Source organism: Vanessa tameamea, chromosome 8 (genome assembly GCF_037043105.1).
Source record: "Vanessa tameamea isolate UH-Manoa-2023 chromosome 8, ilVanTame1 primary haplotype, whole genome shotgun sequence".
NCBI classification, from domain to species: Eukaryota; Metazoa; Arthropoda; class Insecta; order Lepidoptera; family Nymphalidae; genus Vanessa; species Vanessa tameamea.
In genome coordinates, this window is record NC_087316.1 from 5,240,194 (window position 1) to 5,262,774 (window position 22,581).

General features: G+C 31.1%; 1 protein-coding gene across 7 annotated transcripts in view; it reads left to right on the forward strand.

Moving 5' to 3' along the window:
* LOC113399855 (plasma membrane ascorbate-dependent reductase CYBRD1-like) overlaps positions 1-20,891 on the forward strand; it is a 62,697-nt gene extending 41,806 nt beyond the window's left edge. For 5 of the 7 annotated variants that reach the window (XM_064215626.1, XM_026639109.2, XM_026639114.2 and 2 more), the window contains 4 exons: positions 15,760-15,995; positions 16,321-16,523; positions 16,877-17,046; positions 17,549-18,313. In XM_064215626.1, the coding sequence (XP_064071696.1) occupies positions 15,760-15,995; positions 16,321-16,523; positions 16,877-17,046; positions 17,549-17,702 (763 nt within the window). In that variant the 3' untranslated portion in view covers positions 17,703-18,313. Of the gene's footprint in view, positions 1-15,759; positions 15,996-16,320; positions 16,524-16,876; positions 17,047-17,272; positions 17,355-17,548; positions 18,314-18,647 lie in introns of those variants that run through there. The other 2 variants (XM_026639110.2, XM_064215627.1) reach the window with 2 other exon arrangements.
* The last annotated feature ends 1,690 nt before the right edge of the window (positions 20,892-22,581 follow it).

Here is a 22,581-nt window from a genome sequence, read left to right on the forward strand (position 1 = left end):
GTTCCATGAATTACATTACAGAAAGGTGACTTTGACCGTGAGCCATCGAAGTCCATTGATAAACAATGTCCCGTTAAGAAGTAGTGGGTCTCACGTGTCTTAGTACCTTCTAACCTTTAAAGCGACACGCGTAAAGCCCGTAATGCAATGTAAATTAACATAGTTAATGTATGTACGTCCGTGGTCCACTTTTACCATTTATTCGGCACATCTGACTTGGCACTAGTCAACGGACGCGATGGTAACGCGGTCATGAGATTTCAATATTCTTACCATGAATAATTTTTATTGCAACCGCGTATGAAGGTTATTTATTGATATTCAATAAAATAAGTTATTTATTCTTTTAAATAAAATTATTTTAGAAACGAGAAAGTGCAGTTAATTTAGAAAAGTATTAGTTAAATCCGATGATTACGGATTCAAAGGTTTACGGAGATGACGAATAATATCGTAAGTATTCTTTCGTGGTGGATAAAATTCTACAACCTCTGTATCCAGTAAACCTCACCGAAACTCACTGTTTTCTGCACTAGAACATTTACAGGTTGCTGCACTATCTAATCAAAGAAGAATCTTAAATACGATTGACAATTGAGAGACATACAATTTTCCGTTGCGAAATTTAAGTTCAATTTAGTCAACGGTGATTGAATATCAGTCACAATAGTAAATTTTAATTAAATCATTTCTAAACTTAACCAAATATACCTTACAAGGTGTATTGGAATGACTGGATAGTTAGTATTTTATTAACTAAAATTACGATCGCCACAAATAGGCAATTAATTTCTCACGTTTCTAATGATTTCCCGCTACAAACTCAGAATTAATTGGGATCGGAAATAAATTGGACCTGTCAACTGATAAATGATAATTGAAATGCAGGTTGTAACTAAATTAAAAAAAATACATGTATAAATAAATATGTAGATAGTTTAGTTACTTTATAATACTATGCTTAGTATTATAGATATTAATGTATTATATATATCTTCGGAATAGATATGTAATAATATTTAAATAAATTGCCTGCGTTTAACATGTCGATAAATAAAATCCATTAAAGAGATTACGTTCAATCACCTAAAAAACTCAATCACTCATAAATCTACATCAAAAATATCTAAATATCAGTGCGCATATGTGTGCGTGCGCGCGCGCGCGCGTTTGTGTGTGTGTGTGCACAATCCTTGATTAAGTATATTCAACTAAGTCGCGCTCCATCTATTGTTCGTTGATGGTACTGTATTATAATGAGAGTAGTAAAAAGTTTTAACTCAATGAGATGAATGGCTTATATCATACGGGAGAATTATTCATTTTTATGTTTAATTTATGTCCAAGCTTATATTAATAAGTTGTTTTTATAAACGTATGAGGTAACGTTTGCAAGAATTAGTAACAATGAATAAATTAGGTTCACATTAAACAACAAACTTTTTTTATATCGATATTAAATTCATATTCAACATTGATTACACCGACACACATGTTAACATTTGTTTTGATTGTAATACAAAAGAATTTGACCATGAATCTGTTAATTCATCTATCCTTCCATTGACCTCGCGACCTTTGCACAATTCATACCTAATCGCCGAAGCGGATCCCACGGCAATTGGTACGCCGATTTAAAAAAAATTGAAATTTACTAATATTACTGGCTGGAAGAACTATTGCAGGCGACTGACAAATTAAAAAGTAAAAAAAAGTTCTATCTCGATTCGATATACAGCTAGTGATGTGAAAGTTTCAAGTTTGATTTTAAACATTATTTTGATTAATATATTTTTGTATAATTATTTGCCTTTGATAATATTGTTTATATAATAGTTTATAAGGCTGCAGATCGACGTCGTGGGTAGATCCTTCAAAACGAGTCGAGTAAGATTAGTTTTACCGTCAATATATCCTCAGTACGAGCCTGAAATTTGTGAGCTCGCTGTAAGTATGACTCCCGTGCCTCGGAAGCATGTAAAGCCGTTGGTCAAACTGTCGTCCTATCGGATAATATGAGTGAGTCGATGCACCTGTGTTTGTAAATACACTGAAACATTATATATTATATACAACATTATACATACATATCACCGGCAATTCTCGACCGGGTTATTCTTCGTTGAGAACGGCGTGACCGCGATCGCTCAGATGGACATCATCTATATATAAATTGCAAGTAGAAAAGGATACATTAAAAGTATAAAAAATGAAAATAAAACTTTTTTCAGGTAAGTTTTCAGTCGTCATTTGTAGTGATGCTGTCATCGGTCCGGTATTCGGGATTGTATCGACAATAACGTCCGTTATTTTCCAACAATAATTATATTATTTAAATTGAAATTGAAAATTAATACTAATTTCCCGATAGATATGTATGTAATACAATGAATAAAACTATAAGGAATAACCAATTATATCTTAAACTTTAAATTTATGAATTGGAAATATCGTTAACAGTATTTTTAATAAAAAAAAAAAAGGGTTCTGGAACTTGTAATTTATGTGTTACTTCGGGTATACTGGAGCGACGAATATTAAAATTAAATCGTCTGACTAGCGTCGATCCGTTTTATTTAACGTATGTATGCTCACATCAGCGAATCCGTGAATTATTATATATTTTTGAATTGAAATGAAAGTTTTCTTTTTTCTATTGAACGTTTTTGTTAACAACTACATTACACGTGTATATTTTTAATATAGCTACGAATTAAACATTTATTTTGTATCTTTTTTACGTGTCATGACTGTCTAAAGGTGAAAAATCAAACGCTTGTTTCCTCAGATGAAAATTTCGTCATTGTAAATTTATAGAGTGCACAATCACAACGTGATTCAAACTAATATAACGTAAATGAGCCAAAGCCTTTTCTCCTGTTAGGTTTAAGGTTCTGAGTTTCTGATGATTTGATATAGTACTAGTGATAGAATTACATTCTAAACTATACGTGTGGTTTCGATAATATAGTTCCCATCACAGCCGAGAAATACCTAAATTACAAACACAATTCTACTATGTGAATATACAGTTGTATCTGTCCAGATGTCAACCTGAGATCTAGGGTTATAACTACAACTTTGGATATTCTATACACTCGCTTAATTGCTATAACAACAGTGAACCGAAGATCTGTTTTCGTTTTGATATTTACATTTGTTTATTACAATATTTAGAAATATATATATATTATATTTCTATATGTAATATTTATGAATATTATAGGTTTTGTAGTGTGTTCTGCTACCGTAGTCGTAAAGGATTATTATATAAGGTGGGACGAGGCCTTTGTCACATTGGCAGCTCATTTAATTTAACGCTACCACGAGCTCTATTAACGGATGCACGACATACCGCTAGGGCACTTTGTAGGGTAATTTGGTTAATTAATTTGCTGCATTATGGGAATTGAGTGTGAATAATTATAGCTTATAATGTTATGTTCAGTATTTATAGTTTTAAAAGTATCTTTTTTTTTTGATTAGCGCCTTCATAAAAACAAACAATAGATATATGATCTTTAGTGTATTATTATAATAATTATAACGCCTGATACTATGATTATAACTAGTTGCCGTCCGCGGCTACACCGTACACGGTGGTGGGCGGGGGTATATAACCCCTGACAACGTGTCTGCAAAATTTCATGATGATCCGTTGTGAATTCGAGACGTTTAACAAACAAATAAATAAAACAAACTCTCACGCATTTATTATTTTAGGATAAAATATGCAACGTTTGATTTTACGTAACACAGGATAATTCTTTTGGAATTATGTTCTTTGTCATCGTTTTTGCAATCAGCGACGACTCGTTAAATCCAATTGCAAGGGTCAAAAGATCAATGAAGCTTATTATTGGGCTTATAGGGGCTCTGCTATCGGTGTCATTATATAACTGTCGTTTCGACTGTACACGTAAATATATCCAATATTTTTAGTGTGATTTTTAATTTGATGCTGGTTGGCTAATATAAATTATCTTTTTAAAAGAATATATTCTATATTTTAAAAGAATATCCGAACATGATATGATTGTTTTTAAATCATTTAAATTTTTTACAGTTTATTTGAATTTTAAATGGCTTAAATTAAAATGTAGTTTTTTTTATAATCGAAACAATTAAAAAAGTATCTTATGGTAATATGATGTGGAATATTCCAGGTTAAACGCGTTCGAAAAAGGAACACAAACTTTTGTATATGTACATTACTGTTTTTATTTAGGGAATTCCTTGATGATCTGTTGAATGTTTCTGATAAATAACGTGTCCCACAAATTGAATATTGTATGTGTATACCTTTATACGTGACTAGAATGAACAAGCATAGTCTATGTGACAAAATTCTACAATAGGTATGTAGACTGCTTACAAAATAGGTAAATAATATTTAATGCAATGAGTTTATTTTACTGTTGCGTTTAATGCATTTGTCGCTGGTTGTTTTTTTTTTATTCGGAAAGGTGATCGATTTAATGTGTTATCTGTGGTTACCTTCGCCCATAGATATAAACATTGTAAGAAGTGATTTATTCTTCAATGCACTGTCAACAACGGGATCTCAGTTGTTATGTCCTTTGTTGCTGTAGTTACTGGCTCCCGCTCCCCTTAAACCAAAAGACAGATTTACAAAGTATTGTTATTTGATTCTTGAATGAGAAAAAGATAATATACCCATCAAATAGCCATACGCTATATACTTCTTCTTAAAATAAAATAAATATCGTACGACAGACAGAAAAGGTTATCCGATCATTTTTTTGAGGAAAAAGCTTAGCTTCTCCCACCTAAAAGTACAAGCTAATATTTTCGAAGAGTGAAATTAGAACTGAATTAAATAAAATCTAAATTAGTATACTTTATTTCGTAAGCTCTATATACAGTTTGGAATAGTCACTTACAAGAGAAGATACCAAAGCACTGTTTCGGACTACAGATCCATCGAAAAAAACAGAAAAAAACGAGTTAAACAATTGAATTCGGTTATACATCCGTTATTTTATTTATGTTTGAATTATAAAAACACAAAGTATCGAATTCATTTTTATCATATAAAATTACAAAAAATATTTTATACTCTAGGTACTAGCAGAAACCGGCCGACCGACGTCCTGCTTGTTGATCGGTAAAATTGTAGGTTGTTTGTGCGCAGCTTGCGGCGAGTTTCAACGATGTTGGTAAAATAAAAACCGTCTCTATAAAAACACACACGATACGAACTTTAATTGCATCGGTCAAACGGTCCTAACTAAACCTAGTCCATCAAATTTTTACATATAAATACTCATTTATACACAATCTGTCTTTTTTCTTTATCAATCACGTAAAAATTTCTTGTGTGTACTGAGCTCTTAATTTTTTGAATTCCGCAGATCCTTTTTTCGAATTGTTGAATGCTCAGTACATCGACAGGTAACAGAAATATATAACAAATTACATTAAAGCATAAGATGAGTAAAAATAATAAAGTTCATAGAACAAATTGTCTTTAAAATATCGTAACGTCGTGGGTTATACAGTTGCATAAATTATTACAAATAAGTTTTTATATTTAAATTGCATATAACTCACCTACTGTTGAATGTAAATGTGTTCATAATGAGAATTCTTACCCAACATTGCGAAATGCGTAGTGCGGAATACTCAGCGCCTATGCAACCAGTACAGATATTCTACAAAATGGTGACGTGACGTAACAATAATTGTAGTGTAGTTTTTCTAGAGCACTTCCTCATTAAGCTGAACGGACGCGCTTTGTGCGGTAGACCATGGTTTGGGATATTTTTCCGTATCATTAACGTCTTTATTAGGAACGAGCTAAGATTATAAAGAGATTTTAAAAAATGTCTCGTTTTCTCCTTTTATTATAAGTTATTTTAGTATCATCTTAATTTAGCCGATTATTTCTACTAAAATATCACAATTTATTTTATTTTTTCAATGTTTAGGTGATTATGAAACGGATTTTTTTCAAGCGGAAAATCATACGGCTCGAAAGTTCATATGAAAAGCTGTATTGGATGAATTGATAGGCTACGTTTTAAATTTAAATTTATTGAATTTTAGTCTGAACGACCTGTGTATACATACAGCCCGGGTTGTTTAAAAATTATAATGGAGAAATATGGCTACACACAGTTTAATATTTACTTACGTAAAAAATCAATATTAATTTTCATAAATATGTAAACCAAAATTGTAAATTCATACAAATAATATTTTTAATTACCCTTTTTATTATTTTTTTATAAAATAGTATTAAATCTATACAATTTAAATGCTCACAGGTGATATTAAGACGACATAAAGAAATCAATACTATATCTTGTGGTAAATAATTTATTTTCATACTTGAGATGTACAAGGAAAATTTTTATATAATATCCCTCAAGTAAATAGCCGTCGCTGACAGTCGCAAGGGACTTGTTATACTTTCTAGCTTCAAAAGGAACGTGCCGTCTCACTGCGACGGCTTTCATGTACAAATTTCAGTTGCAAACAAGATATTTATCTCAACCTGATTAGATACGTAGTTGTAGTCAACAGGTTCTACATTAATTGATTAAAGTTACATTTGTTTTATAATTTGTATAACTAACGATTTATTTATTAATGTATAAATGTTAATTAAAATTTTCTTTAATTTTTAATAGCGAATCTTCTGTTATTAATTTTATCTATGCTTTTTTAGCGAACCGGTTATGCGTATATATGTTTATGACAATCCATAAATACTTGTATGTAATTATTCTAATACGTTCGTATTAAATATATGGCTCAATTTGAAAAGCTATTGTAGTAATGTTGACCATGGGGAATTTTTGAGAGTTTAAACTAAATCTTACGTTAGGTAATTTTGTTGATAACATGATATTATGTATTTTACAATGAATACTGTTAAAATTGCACATGCGGATCTATTTTTTCATTTTCATTATTAGTCGAAGATCGTGTTTCGGAAACACAACGATTTTAACATATTAAAGTACATATATTATACGTCTGTTTTATGTGAACCCATCATAACAGAGCGGACCCATCAAAGTCACATCGCATACTAAATTTAGTCAAAGGTATAATAATGTTTTATTCGCTTGGACAACAAAACGAATTTTAAACTAGGCAAAGTTTACTGTTAGTGTAATCGTACTTTTACAATTGTATATAAAAATATATTATTTCGCTGAAACCTACTTTTGTCCGCTCTTACATTTTCATCCCAACGTAGTGAAAATGGGTCGCATTTAGAAAAAAAAAACAGCCAGATAAAACTTTTGTTTAGTACTCCTTTATTGTCGCTTCTCAAACTTGTGTCATGAAAAGACATGAAAAGACGCTCCAAGTTGGGGAAGTGAGTAAAATAGAATTAAATGATGCCGTTGTTTTCTTTAAATAGTATCGTATAGAATGAATTGCGAGATTGATTGTTTGCGGAAAAAATATCTTATATTATAACGTTTCGGAGACCTTGAAATGTCCGTAATGAAACAATTGCTCGGTATTTACAAGATATGTACAAGAATATATATATTATATTGAGCCGAGATGGCCCAGTGGTTAGAACGCGTGCATCTTAGCCGATGATTTCGGGTTCAACCCCAGGCAAGCACCACTGAATTTCATGTGCTTAATTTGTGTTTATAATTCATCTCGTGCTCGGCGGTGAAGGAAAACATCGTGAAGAAACCTGCATGTGTCTAATTTCAACGAAATTCTGCCACATGTGTATTCCAATAACCCGCATTGGAGCAGCGTGGTGGAATATGCTCAAAGGGATAGGAGGCCTTAGCCCAGGAGGGGGAAATTTACAGGCTGCTAATGTAATTTAAAAAAACGTAAATTGTATGTACAAGAATACTGGTCATATTTTTATACAATTTTATTTTTCCTATTTATTAAATCTATTCATAGTACAAAAGGAAGCAAGGTATGGATCTTATAGTATTCTAAAGTGCCATAAATGCGATCACTTATTTCGTACCAATGATTGCAATTAAATTAATACATTAAATAAGATTAAAAACCCACGTTGAGGTAGCGCAGTATATTATTAGTGCTAGTAACATTTAAAATGCATATTTAATGCGTTGAATACATTTTTATTATGACAACCAATCGTTTGACCTTTTAGCTGATTTAAAAAATATATGATACTCAATTCGTTTGTATACATAGGTACCTACTGATTTTTCATTTGTGATTATTATGATTCGTAGGATACAGAAGATTTTCAATTTTTTTTTTAATTTGAAGTGTACAATCAGTCAAATATTTGAAGCTAGGTTTTCTTACATTAGGATCAGCGATATTACTTCAAAGAGAAATGGCAATCTTGTTCATTGTATTGGTCAGATATGCTATCATTCGATTTATGTGACTATTTTTAACTTAAACTTAAACATGATTGCAGTGACAGTTGGACAATTCATAACGATGGCGTTTTACGATAAGCCATGCATAATACAAAGTAAATCCCAGAGCGGTCGAGATTAAACTACTCGCTCCATTTACTTTGCTTATTGTGACAGGAATTTTCTTGTTTTTTTTTTTTTAACTTGGTAAATGTGTTGTATATACCGCCGTTTAATTTATTTTTAGTGCGATACCAGAGGAGCTTATTTGATGAATTTAAATTTATTTTCTTGGTTCAATCAAACAGTTCTAAGTTAGAATAAACCAAATAACGATAAATATAAATTACAATAAAATGTAACAAAATAATTAATTTTACAGAACATGATATACATTATAACAACAGATTAAAAATAAAAAATTAAAACCTTATTATATCTATACAGATTTAAATAAGCAATATTATTAATTAACTTAAAACGTCACTTGATGCAAATTGTCGTTTATGGATTAATTTATTAAACTGTTCTTCGTATCACAACGAGTTCCCGAGGGCACTTAAGATCCATTGTAGTTAAGTGTTTGAGGTAAACGGCTTCTGAGGTACGTTGCTTTATAAGCGATATCTATTTCGTGTTGCCTCCTATTATAATGTAAATTTAAATATTAAATTATCAATTCTTTTCGGGGTTTTTTCTCTCAATCACAGATCAGTGTCGGTCGTTTTTAAGGTTCCGTTCCCGAACGAAGGGTAAAACGGGTACCTATTATTAAGACTCCGCTATCCGTCCGTCCGTCTGTTGGTCATCAGACTGTATCTCATGAACCGTGATAGTTAGACACTTGAATTTTTTACAATGATGTATTTCTGTAGCCGCTATAACAACAAAAACAAAAACAGAATAAAATAAATATTTAAGTGCGATATTATAGTCCAATAGTGTGGGCGCATACTTAAATGCACCTTTGTGTCCGATGGAATAGCAATCTGTCATGACTAAGGAGAGAAAAGGCGCAGGAACGACAACTTTACGTACTTTCTGTGGCACTGGACTATAACACAAACTTTCTAACTCTGGGCTCATAATGAGAGTGATTCTCATCAACGAAAAAAAAACCAATAACCCGACCCGACCCCGGATTAAGACGGCGCTTCGACCTCTTCGTAGGGAAATTATATCCTAATGAGTGTAGAGCAGTAGAGCAAAAAGGCGGTACCTAAAATATTAATTGAAAAAACATAGGAAAAATCATAATCATCTGTTCCATGTTTTATTGGAAGTGTCAATAAGTAAGAAATGTCCAAACATCCAAAGTTTTGCGTGAATAATAATATATTTATAAAATAAACTAGCTACCACGACTTAACATGAGTACAATAAAAAATTTAATTCATACATATTATTTTACTATTGCTATAAAGTCAAACAAACAAAACTTTTCTTTTACATTAATTCGTGTAAAACAACACACAATGACAGATTAAAAAAAAAATTACTGAACTCTATGCTATAATCTCGTATGCAAATGTTGTATAAATATTAAAATTCTTTCCGGATAAAATAACATTAAATCATTGTACTCTGTACATTACAGTTATGTCAGTATATTTATTATGATTTATTCAGAATAAGAACGTTATTTACAAACAACTTATAATTATATATACCTAATTTTAATAATAAATACAAAATCTCAAAACATTGTTTAAGCTACTAATATTAATGAGCGAGAGATTTCTCTACTTCTCATACTCAAGCGTTAATTTCAACTGGCAGGCCGACCGGTCATCCATACTTTTTACCTCATAAAATGTCTAAAAATCTTTAATCCTTTATTTTACCTATGTACGTTTCACGTTTCTATTACGATCGCTCATTGATACTATTTTATACTAAAGATTTTTTTATTATTTTAAGACAAAGGTATAAAATTGTTCAACCTTATCATGCCATATTAATGGAATTACAAATAAAAGATCTTCGCTACATAACGCTGTAAAATAAAAACGCGTATAACGCTTGTTTTGGAGTTTTATAATGATTTACACATAATTGTACTGTATTCCTCAATCCTCTTCTTCAAATCAAATTCTTAGTCATAAGTTTCAAGCTATGGTACTATTATGAAATGTCAGAGAGAATATGTATTTACTTTCAAATGCTTAAATGATAAGAGGTTATTGACCTGTTGATATCAATAATCGATTTTACACCAAGCAACGTATTACTGAAATGCCATTTGTTTTATATTAACTTTCTTAAATTCCCTTATCTTTTTAAGCTTTTAATTTCATTAGTATTTGTCGGAATTGTGTCTATAATTGAAACACTATCATTGCGAGTAATACATGAAAATAGACCTTTAAACAAGCTCTTTAGAGTTTGATTACTAGCCAACGTCTGTAGGGTTCTTGTTCATTTTGTGTGGTCATTACAGCGGGCAGTCGGGAACTCCCGTCTCTCAGAGGCGAAGTTCTGAGAAGTTTTGGAATGAATGTGGTTAATTTAACGGTTATTCTTAAGATTGTTATGCAATCTTAAGAAAGCCTTTTGACGGTTTTGGTCTCGAATTTGTGAAAGCATTCGACTTAAAACTTTTGAAGAGTTATACTTCATTCTATGGACTTTGATAACCAAAAAGGAATAAGACACGATTAGTGTCTAATTAAATTATTTGCAGTAAATGCGTCTCATTATTGTATATTATTTATTAACATATATAATTTATTGATCACAATATAATCCATATGTTATTAGTTCAAATTAATACGTTATTGCTATCATTATTAACGTCAATTCATTAATTAATATTTGGACCTAGCAATAGTGAAGCATGTCCCATGTAGGCCAGGAGTACCATGGCCCGGGAGGTCGTTGACCGATCCCCCCTCCCTTCGCCCCTCAAGACCCTACGCCACATTTCTACTATCTTCAATGCAACCGTTTAAGTAGAACAGCTAGATGATACAACTCGTTTCGCCGCTTTTTTTTATGCACGAGAAAATCTCACTAAGATTTGAAAGCTGGCGTTTCCTCCGCATACAATTGCGTATAAACTGTTAAAACGCAATTCATCAAAATTATACGTACGACAGTGTGAAATAGACAGCGAAATTAACTAGACATTGTGTATCTCTCAGATCGGATAAGTGTTGCAATTTTGATATTATTTTTACAAAATTGCATGACGAATTGTATTTTAATTGTAGCCTATCTGTAGACTATCTACTAATCAAAGTTAGAAAATCAATGAAGCGTATTATTATGTAATTTGACAATGGTGTGTTTACGATTTAACGTTTATATACTTATATGGTTTTATTTATGTTTGACTTATCCAACTGTTTCCATTTGTCTACATTTTGAAGTTGCCCCAATTTTTAGTATTCAATCTGACTGATGATTTGATTTGTTACAAAAGTATACTGCCTACGCACATTAATTTAGTAATATTTTCGGTGCACATTCCATCTTTAATATTTTCTATCTATTCCAATTCAGGCTCTGAGTATGGTAATGCGTCTTTTACTTTTGTTCTTATTGCATCTTTGGTCTTTGTTGTCTTGATAAACTATCAATAACTTTAATACCCAAGGTGCCCCCTTCGATATCTTGCTAAAAAAATATGAACGTGTCCCAAATTTTTATTTTTTGTGCCCATAGACAACGATTGCATTGTCAAATATCTTAAATAAAATAGGTAATTTTCAGTTGCGTTGTCCCCTTAGCACATTACTTTCACAAACAACCTGTCACGACTTCGATCGCCTTGCTAGGCCGTGTCAAATGGACTGTTATTTATCCATGGTCATGGCGTCGCAATTCTGTAATACGATTATAAACAAAACATGAGATAAATTGCCATTTGACACTAGTTGTTACCAACGTGAACCATGACGTTGGAATTTGGTTGCGAATGTTGGGCTACAGATAAGGTATTTGTGGTGTATAATTCGTTTTAGGACTTTGTGTCCGTCTGGATGGGTACCACCCACTTTTCAGATATTCCACCACAAAACAGCAATACTTAGCATTGTTGTGTTCCGGTTTGAAGGGCGAATGAACCAGGCACAAGGGAAATAACATTTTAGTTCCAAGGTTGGTGGAGCATTGGCGATATATTGATTTGCCCAATGTCTATGGGCAATGGTCTCTTACTCTTCATCATCGTCATTTTGATAAATTATTTTGCACCAAGCGCGGATATAATTTATAGCATAAGAAAAAATGTATCTAGGAAAACAGGCAAAGTGTTATTACAGTAGTATTTGTGCTGATAATAATTTTATATAAAATCGATTGGCTAATCATAGACCTACCAAGAATTAATAGTAAAGCTTTAACAATTTATAAAGTTGTCTTTAAACGGTGCACACTTATGCTATAAAACTTTCACTAGCAACATGAAGATCATGACTAAATATTATTTTAATGTTTCCTTTCATTTCGATAAAGATAAAAAGATATATTGTTATTAAATTAATCGATAAGTACTTTTATGAATCACAATAATCATTACTTATGCGTCGATTCGCCTATTCTAATGATTTACTTAAGCTCGATGAGCTTAATGCTGTAACTTGGTAGATCTCTCAGAAGTCAACTCTGCATTGGAATACTTTTACTGGTGCATTGGTTCCGTGTCACCATATAAGTGGTTTATGCCACTATGTGCTTAAAGGATGCACTTAATAAATATTAGGTTAGATTTCACAACACCTATAGTGGACCCTACAGCTCAATAAAACAAAAAAAAAAGATTGTTGACATATTATCAGATAGCAGCCTGTTCAATTGCAACATTTTGTAAATTTATATGTTCAAAATTGTTCAATACACTATTAGTATCATTTTATTTATCCTCTATTAAATTATATATTTATAAAATGAAAACGGCGGATGTTGTCTTGTCTGTGTATATGTGCTGTAGCGCCATGTAATGGCAAGTTACATCAATGTGTATGATATATAACCTCCTTGAAAGGAATACACATATGGCCCACTTTAATGGTTATTGATTCAACTGTTTCGATGTCTATTCATCTCAAATAGTAGTTAACATATAATACATCCAATTTAAATAACAAAAATTAATAAGCTACAATAATAATACTTATGAAACGAATATATCTATATTAGTATATTTATAATATTAGTAGTATAGTAAATGCAAAAGTAACTGTCTGTCTGTCTGTTCACACCTAAACCACTAAACCGATTTAGATGAAATTTGGTCGGCACTCTTTGATCTTTGAGGTATGGGGAAGGACATAGGCTACTTTTTTACGAGAGGGTACAACGTTGACGGTTTGTGTGCTATAGGCAAAGTTTTATAAATTTCGCGCGGCTAAAACCACAGATTTAGCTAGTACGATATAAGCTCGAGATATCTTTAACGTACGTGAGGATCTAATATTAGTTTTAATTATGAAACTTCAGTCTGCCATTAATGGAAGTAAATCAAATTAGTCCAAGGTCGTTAACCCAATATAACCTTTATTATTCAATGTAGAACCAATTTTGAGGGGAACCTACTCGGTGGTCCCGACTTTATACTGTAGTTAACTGTAGTGTTTAAGTTGATTAAGGACCAACGTGTAACTTTAAACCAAGTTTACACTGACGAATATAAATAAATATTAAATGTCTATGCTTATAATAAAAAGCTGGAGAGCATGGTTAAACTTGCTTAGCTACCGGCGCGTTAAATTCTTTTTTTAAGTTGTCATTTTATAGGAAATGGTTATAGAACATATGACTTCACGCTATGATCCTAAAGATATATTGCAAACTGTAAAACAGGAACATTTATTGTATGATCTAAATCTAACGCGGGTTAAACTAGTTTATATTGGAAAGTTAATATGATTGAACGCTCGAACTTGACTTATGATAAAGCTATCATAGTTTAATAATTATATTTGTATTATAGCTAATTATTTTATTCGGGATGATAGATTGTATCCTTATATAATCTACATATTGTATACTCGAAAATCGGAGATAAAATATTTTTCAATATAAATAAAAACTCCGATAAAGTTTTTTTTGAACTGATACCACTCGGTAACCTCAAGAATTCTCTACTAATTTCTTAAAGGCCGGTAAGCAAGTAAGGATGTGGTGTTGCAGTTGTCTATGTGCGGTGGTTCACTTTTTATAAAATGAGCTTCCTGTTCGTTTGTCACATACGCCATAAAAAATCGCGGTCAAGAATCTACAAAATAGCTGATATTTTCTATTTATTTTCTGTAATAGATTTATCAAAGAAAGGAAATATTGAAGATTAAGTTCGATCTTGTCGTCATCATTCGCTCATCATCATTTGCTCGACCTGAACCTATTTATTTGTGGTTGGCGCAGAGAGCGTTCCTCGATCACTAGGCGTTGTAATTCTTTTTTCTGTCCATCGTATTTACGGTTAATGTTGCTTATTCTTTAAATTATTCTAATTTCTAATAATTTTTACTGGTACATAATTACGTAACAACGTTATCTCGTTTTACATAAAACTTAATATAACCACAACGTCCCATGAAATCTCAGGGCATCCGGTGTCGCTCCGACGATCTCATGACATCTGACACCTCAGTGGGCTTTAGAGGGACGACAAATATAAATGAATACACACATAATAGATATTTTATGTTTATTATACAACACATAAAACATATTATCTAATAACATGTTTGTAATATTTAAATTCGCGTTTAAATATACTAAAATTTATTTTCATTTTGACCCTCAATAATTTAATAATAACTTAATCAAAACTACTTGAAAGTAATTACTTTAATTTAATATATCTAAGAAATTTTTAAAGGTTTGATAAGGATGAAAGGTATGGAAAGGATGGGAGGTAAACAGTTAGGTGAAGTGTAAAAAAAAACGTAAAACGAACAACAGGGTACAAGTGTTCTCGTGGAACTTAGTATCAATGGCATTGCGGTTTCCTTTCAAGCCTCCGTCTGCTTCAGTTATCTGTTTCCATTCAAACAGGAAACCTCCTGACTCGTGTCCGGGTTAACTAACAAACACCATTCAGGAGATGAGTGTGCCAATTTAAATGCGGAGTCTGGGTGTTACATTTTAAGCTTTGTTTTAAATTTTGACTGTATAGGTTTTTTTTAAATATCTTAATCCTGACACATTTGCGAACGATTTGAGCAATTATAATTTTATTATTATTTGATTGTTATTATAAGCTTTAGAACAAGTCAAGTTTGTATTTATTACATTTTTAATAATCTTGTTACTTGAATGTCAATGGCAACGATCGTAATTACATGATATTCACATTTTCATGGTTGAGAATGTAAAGAGTATAATTTGAATTTAATTGTAAATTGATTATAAGTTATTTATGTAAAAAAAAATACTAATTATTTTCTTTTTGTTCTAGACAACGCAGCCGTTCGTACGAGTCGGATGAACATGAGCGTGGTGCTTGTGAGTGGTGCGAGTATGCTCTAGTCATCACTTTAGCCACCATCCTGCTGATCGGTGTGTCAGCGCTCACCATCTTCTGGACCTTCTTCTACAGAGAGGGCTATGGCTGGGCTGATGACATCCCCGAGAAGCAATTTAACCTTCATCCAACCCTTATGGTGGCAGGTTTCATCACATTCAGCGGGTTTTGTAAGTTTTTTGTTTTTGTTTTTGGAGGTTATTGAGAAAGTTATTATTAAGCTGGCCTTTGGCTATATGACAAATTCTTCAAATTAAATTAAATTCGAGATTCTGACGTATGTGTGAGTTTTGATTTAATTTTTCTTCATATGGCGTATATGTTTGTTACGCTACTTTACGCTAGTTGATCGTAAAACATTCTTCCCATTCAAGTTATAATTGTTTAAAGTGACAGTGTCATTCTTTAAATTATTTCTTTTTGCCCGTGTAACCACACGAACGCAAGTTTGCCCTAATTGTATACGTCCATTAATTATAATAATTATATTTTTAGCGGTGCTGCTCTACCGTATCTGCCGCTGCTTCAGACGAATTTACGTGAAACTGCTGCATGCAATATTCCACGCGTTGGCGTTCCCTTGCATAGTCATTGGTTTCCTTGCTGTTCTCGATTTCCATAACAAGAAGGGCATCAACAACTTCTACTCGCTGCACAGCTGGGTCGGCTTCGTTGCTATGGGACTATTCGGTCTTCAGGTAATGTTTAGATTTTAATCTTTATTCTGGTGTTTACAAAATATAAGATTTTTATCAAAATATTTCCCTCCAGATCTTTTAATCTTTTTAAACATTTTTTATCTTCTTTCTTTTGTAACGGGTGAGAGTGAGAGGTTTAAATATAATATTTAACCATAGCATAAAGTTTAAAATTCAGAAGAACCGCACATCTTATTTGAATACATTTCATCTTTCCTACCAAACTTATTTGGAATAAAAATAATTTTCGTCTCAAGTTTGATCTTTGGTACGATCTAGTTTAAAAATCGCGAAGTCGTTTAAAAGTCATATCGGTACAGACGAGTTGTTAAACTTTCGTTTTAAATTCACAGTATGCTGTCGGATTCTTCAGTTTTCTGCTCCTATTGATCTGCAACAAGGGAACTGCGAACTTCCGGGCTTCATTGGTGCCGATTCACGCCGCGTTTGGTATACTGACATTTGTCCTTGGAGTGTGTGCTTGTCTTACTGGACTTACTGAAAAAGCTCTCTTCACCCTTGGGTACGTATATCTTAACTACTTACAACGTTTAGATAGATATCGATTAGTTTTACATAATACTTAGAACCATATTTAGATTGTTATTGACAGACGAATTCTGGAGTTTTTACTTATATGAAAAGCATGCTTTTCCTTAGGACCCTATAAAAGTATAGAAGTTATAAAATATTATTGTGCATTTCCACGAATATATTTTTAAACATACTCATCGTATATTTTACTTCAGAAATGCAACTGTGGGAGAACTCAGGTATTTTTCACTGGTTATTCATTTCGTTGGTATTTCATAAGACAATCGACTCGCCATTTTTATTTTACTATACGAAGTATACGATTTTAAAGCAATGTAATGTGATATCATAATTGCATGTACGTATAATGCCTATTTTAAGTTGGAATCATTATTTATATGTCTCATACATTTTTTCATGAAAAATTCTGTCTTTTGTATTTTTATTAAGCATGTGTTGTGTTAGTTGCTTGTATGTGTACGTATCCACAGCGCGGAACGGTACAGCGGGCTGCCAGACGAAGGAGTGATCATCAACGCCATTGGTGTTGCCATCATAGCCATACTCGCCGTCGTCATGTATATCGTGTCGAGGGACAAATTCAAAGCAGATTCCCGTGAAATGAGAGCATCTGTTGATTTGTAGACTTCCAAATTTAAAAAATAATCTGATGTTTGTATCAAAACTGCCTTAGCTACAGTTTTGACTTTATATATGATTTATCAGTGTTGGAGACATTATTAAAATTTATGTTTTATTCATTCATTTCAATTAGTTATTTATAAATAACAACACAGAAATCTGCAGTGATAATATTTTAAAAGACAATGTACAAAGATTTTTATGCGATCAAGTTAGGTACCTACCTTACTAATATGTGACATATTCAAAATTAGATTATTCTCGATATAAAGATCGGTCAAGTATTTTCGACCGTACCAGATATTCTGTAGTTATTTGTTGTAATAAATATACGAAATCTAATTTTAAAAAGAATATTTTACAATGAATGGTTAGATCTTTAAATAAAGTTTAGTTTTTAACATTTTAAGTTAACGATAAAAAGTACCTACCTATGTACAAATATGGAGGCTTTTATAATTATATGATAGATTCGGTCTGCATCAGACCAAAAATATATTTTTTATAAACTAAGGCATAGATTATTTTTTACTCTTTTTTATTAAAAATAATTGTTTGATATTGATATTATTTAAGTAAAAATATTTTGTGGTAATAAAATATTGTAAGGCAAATTGACTTTTAATTTTTATGAGCATGTGTATGCTTTGCTGAACTGTATCGCTTCTAACATAAAGCATGTAAATAATACTTATTTTTTCAATGTTAGTACTAACAACAAAATCATATTAATATAAGTTATTGAAAATTAATAATAATTAAATGTATTTTTTTTTTAGAATAACTATTAATAAACCTTTATTCTTTTTTTATAAATAAGACATTCTGCGAAAATTACTAATGTAATTGCCTAAGAACTTCTTTACATGACAGTGAATTAAAGAGGTTCTAGTACCCTTAAAATGTACACTTTAAATGCTATACTAACCCGGGGCATGCGGTACGCAGGAGCGAGACATACGCTTCGATGACAACAGAGGCGATTGTCATTAACGCCATCGGGATGTCGGTGGTGGCGGTGGCGATCGTGGTGCTCTACACCGTGCGTGGCACCGGCGGCTATCGGCTGCGCAAGGTCACGCAGAACCCGAGCTAAGCGAATCCAGTCGAAGTAGCGGTAATCGAGATAAACATTGCAAGCGTAGTTTTTATCTGTTCCGTATTTTATCTGTGGTTCGAAACTTAAATTGCCACCTAAATTGTCTTTTGTTTTTGATATTGAAATTTAAATATTAAATAAATTAAATTAAACAGCCCGGTCGACTTGCAATAAAATTAGTTTTAATGATTTAAATTAAATAAACATAGATATACAAATACAAATGAATATTAAAAACTATGCTTGCAGTGGAACGCACAACACCAAATATTGTAAATTCTTGATATATAAAATTGTTTTACGATTCAAAATGATTTAACTTGGTATAAGTATTAGTTGAATTGTTTGTTCTTTTTTATAAAACTTGTCATATTAGTAGCACGTGTAATACACTGAACTCATAAAACGTAAATGAATCAGTATTGTTATGAATCAAAATTGAACAATTTACTTCTCTGAAGAAATGTATTATGTTAAAGAAGAAAATTAAAATTGTGAGCTCTTAGACGCCTTTTAGCTCAATTTGTTGCTTTAAGGTTTTATATATATTATATTTGAGTAACGTTATGATTGAACAGTTGTGCGTTGTTCAATGAAAAAAAATCCTATCAATTTGAATCCGTCTTCAAAATTATGATGACTGATTTTAAAAGTATTTTCTTTAATTTGGACCATAATTTATTCCAATCGAAAATCGAAATATAATTTTAAAATATAATTACAATATGAATATATAATTCATATTTTATAAATTAAAAAATCAATTCAACGAAAATATTTTAATTGATTTTTAACTTCTCTGTACTCGCTACCCTGTGGTAATTACTGTTAATGTATTAGATTCGCAGTAATAATAATGATTGAAGTTTAGATAAATATGATCACGATCGGAATGATTATTTCATTAAATAAAAAATAAAAAAAAAACAATAAAATTACCTATATTTGTTTATAACAGATAAAAAATTAAAAATCAGTGGCCATATACCTAAAAATAGTAACCGAGTTATTAAACATTTTAGTAGGCGTTTAGTTAAGATATTTTAGCTGTAATTTGTATATAAATTTAAATTTAATTAAAGTAATGTGCGAGTGTTCGATAGATTGTAGAATGTGATTGATTCGTAGTGAATATCTACCCTTAATATTTATTGTTAGTAAAAATAGCATCTGACGGAAGCAACGTTTACAAAATTAATTTAATAAAACATTTTGAAATCAATATTATAATAGGTAGTATTTAAAATTTTCAATAAGCTTCAAATCGAGATAAATCAATAGCAATATTGATAATTGTGAGAAAAAAAAATATTATTGTATACTGTTTAGAAATTGTTGTATGCGTCTGTACCTACTGTTAAGCGAAGTGTTCAATCAAGTTGCCAAATTCGATATAACGTCTTGTGGTAAAACTTGTTATAATCAATTTACTACGTATTACGTAAATACATGTAGCATGTTTATCAATAATTATATAGGATAAAGCTCAATGTGTTTATACGAGGGATACCTTTATATTATTTCCTTGTGTAGAAATTGAGTAAATTTTCTATTAATTAGGCGAAACTTATTTATATTCCATTTTGTAAAAAGTTACATTCCAATGTAAAATTTGATGCATTTTATCGTTTTTTTACGAAAATATACAATCCGTACGAAGACTGTAATCATAAGTAGTTTGTCGTTTTAAATAATGTTATTGCGATAATTTTTACTCAATGCAAAGAGCATATTTACAAATTTTAAATATTCCCGTTTTTAAGGATCCCTAAAAACGCTGGGGCCAAGTTTTTACATTATAAAACCCACACGTTTAATCTGCAAAATAAAAAAAACAGTTTTCTAATAAATTATTTAACCAATCAAAAGAGTTGCAAATTAATATTTTTATGTATGCATTTTGCATCTGAAACAATTTATAATCTTCAACTTTTATAAGTACTTGTATTAATCTGCCTTTTTGAAATATATAATTTTTAAACTTAGTTGTGTTGATTACAGTTGTATATTGGTTACTATGAATTTTATCACTGTTTTACATTTTTAAATATTTATACGCATTCATAATGGTACATTAAATTACATGTATAAAACGAGTTGTTTTATTTTTTTTCACACTCCTCACCTCACAGTATTTCAAGGGAAACTATTTTTATAGTCATTAGTCAAATACTCGGGAGCAGTCTATATGTAAGAGTTGTGATATTCTCATACTGTGATGGGTTATGGGTTATAATCCGACAACAACGGGTGGACATCAGACGCAGGATAAACTTCGAGATACAGGAGTATCACTGTCAATTTCGTTTGGCCGGCTTGCTATAAAGAAAACTTATATTAGCTGGACTGTAAATCTTTGACCAATATTTTTTATTATTAATCTCACGAACTAATTTTATAAGGCAGTTACAAAATAGTAAATAAGTATATTAATAAAAAAGGTTAACTAAATGTGAAACACTAAGACATTTTAAATTAAACCAACATTGTGATTGATACTTATTTATTTATACGTTAACATTAAAATTAAAAAAAAAACATGTTATTTTAACTCCGTATCATAAAGTAGACAATTTTTAATCATTCACACTTTCTTGCAGCGTTAAATTGCATAACAATATTTATTTAAAATAAAATTATGTTCATTCTAAAAATGATCTCATTAAATTTAATATGTAATTGCCAAATAAGATCACCAAGTCTCATGGATAGACTTGTAGTTTGGTGTGCTAAGATGTCAGTTAACCCTGGTAATGTAACTTTGGGCTCTTACAATGTTATGGGTACAAATCTGAAGAAACTGATCAGATTTGGCAATTATATTTGATAAACACTTAGTAGTCTGTTTGAAGTATATATGTACCTATAACAGTTCTCATAATATGAAAACTAAATGGATAGTTACAAAATTAAGGCATTGGTTGTACGTAGATATATTTTGGAGCTAACAGAAAATAAAAGACTGTTGGATAGATTGAATAATAACTTACCTCGTACTAAGTTAAAAAATATTGTTTTTGAAAAGTGATTTTAAACAAATTGTAAATGCCGTCATTATCTTTTATGTTGCATTGAATGGTGTGTTCTCCTGTAAATAGTAGTACATTGTTAATCTGATTAGTTGCAATCATATATGTATGATAATAGTCATACAGTCAGTCGTTGTAATAAAGAGGAACCTCGATTCTCCGAATCCTCAATTATCCGAACGTTGGCGCGATACAGCCGTTCGTCAATTGACGATTTTATAAAAACAATGTTATGAAAAATAGCATTCGACTTTTTTTAGGTGTATTTTATTACAACGTTTTGTATTTTAACACGTATGTCAAATTTTAATAGCCTGTACTGTTTTTATGTCAATTTGTTTGGTCTTATATACCAAAATACCTACATTTCGAATATCCGAACTAGTTTCTGTCCGGTAATTAGTATGTAGAAATATACTTAAATATTTTGATATTGAGTCATAAGAGCGCATTATTAATTTATTATATTAAAATAAAAGTCGAAATTTTTAGTCTATATCACGTGACCTAAAACATGAGCCGCCATAGTGTAGCGTCACATAGGCAAAAACTCTCATTTCAATATCACCTGGCACTTTGATAAACAACTTTTCTGGAGTTTTAATGCTAGTATTTAGCTCCAACGATTGCTATTGTAATTCATTATTTTATCAAAAAACAACCAAATATTTATAGCCAGTCTATATGTATTATCTATGTTTATAGCTGTTAACGTTGAATGAGTATCGGTCATATGACTATTGTTTTCGACAAT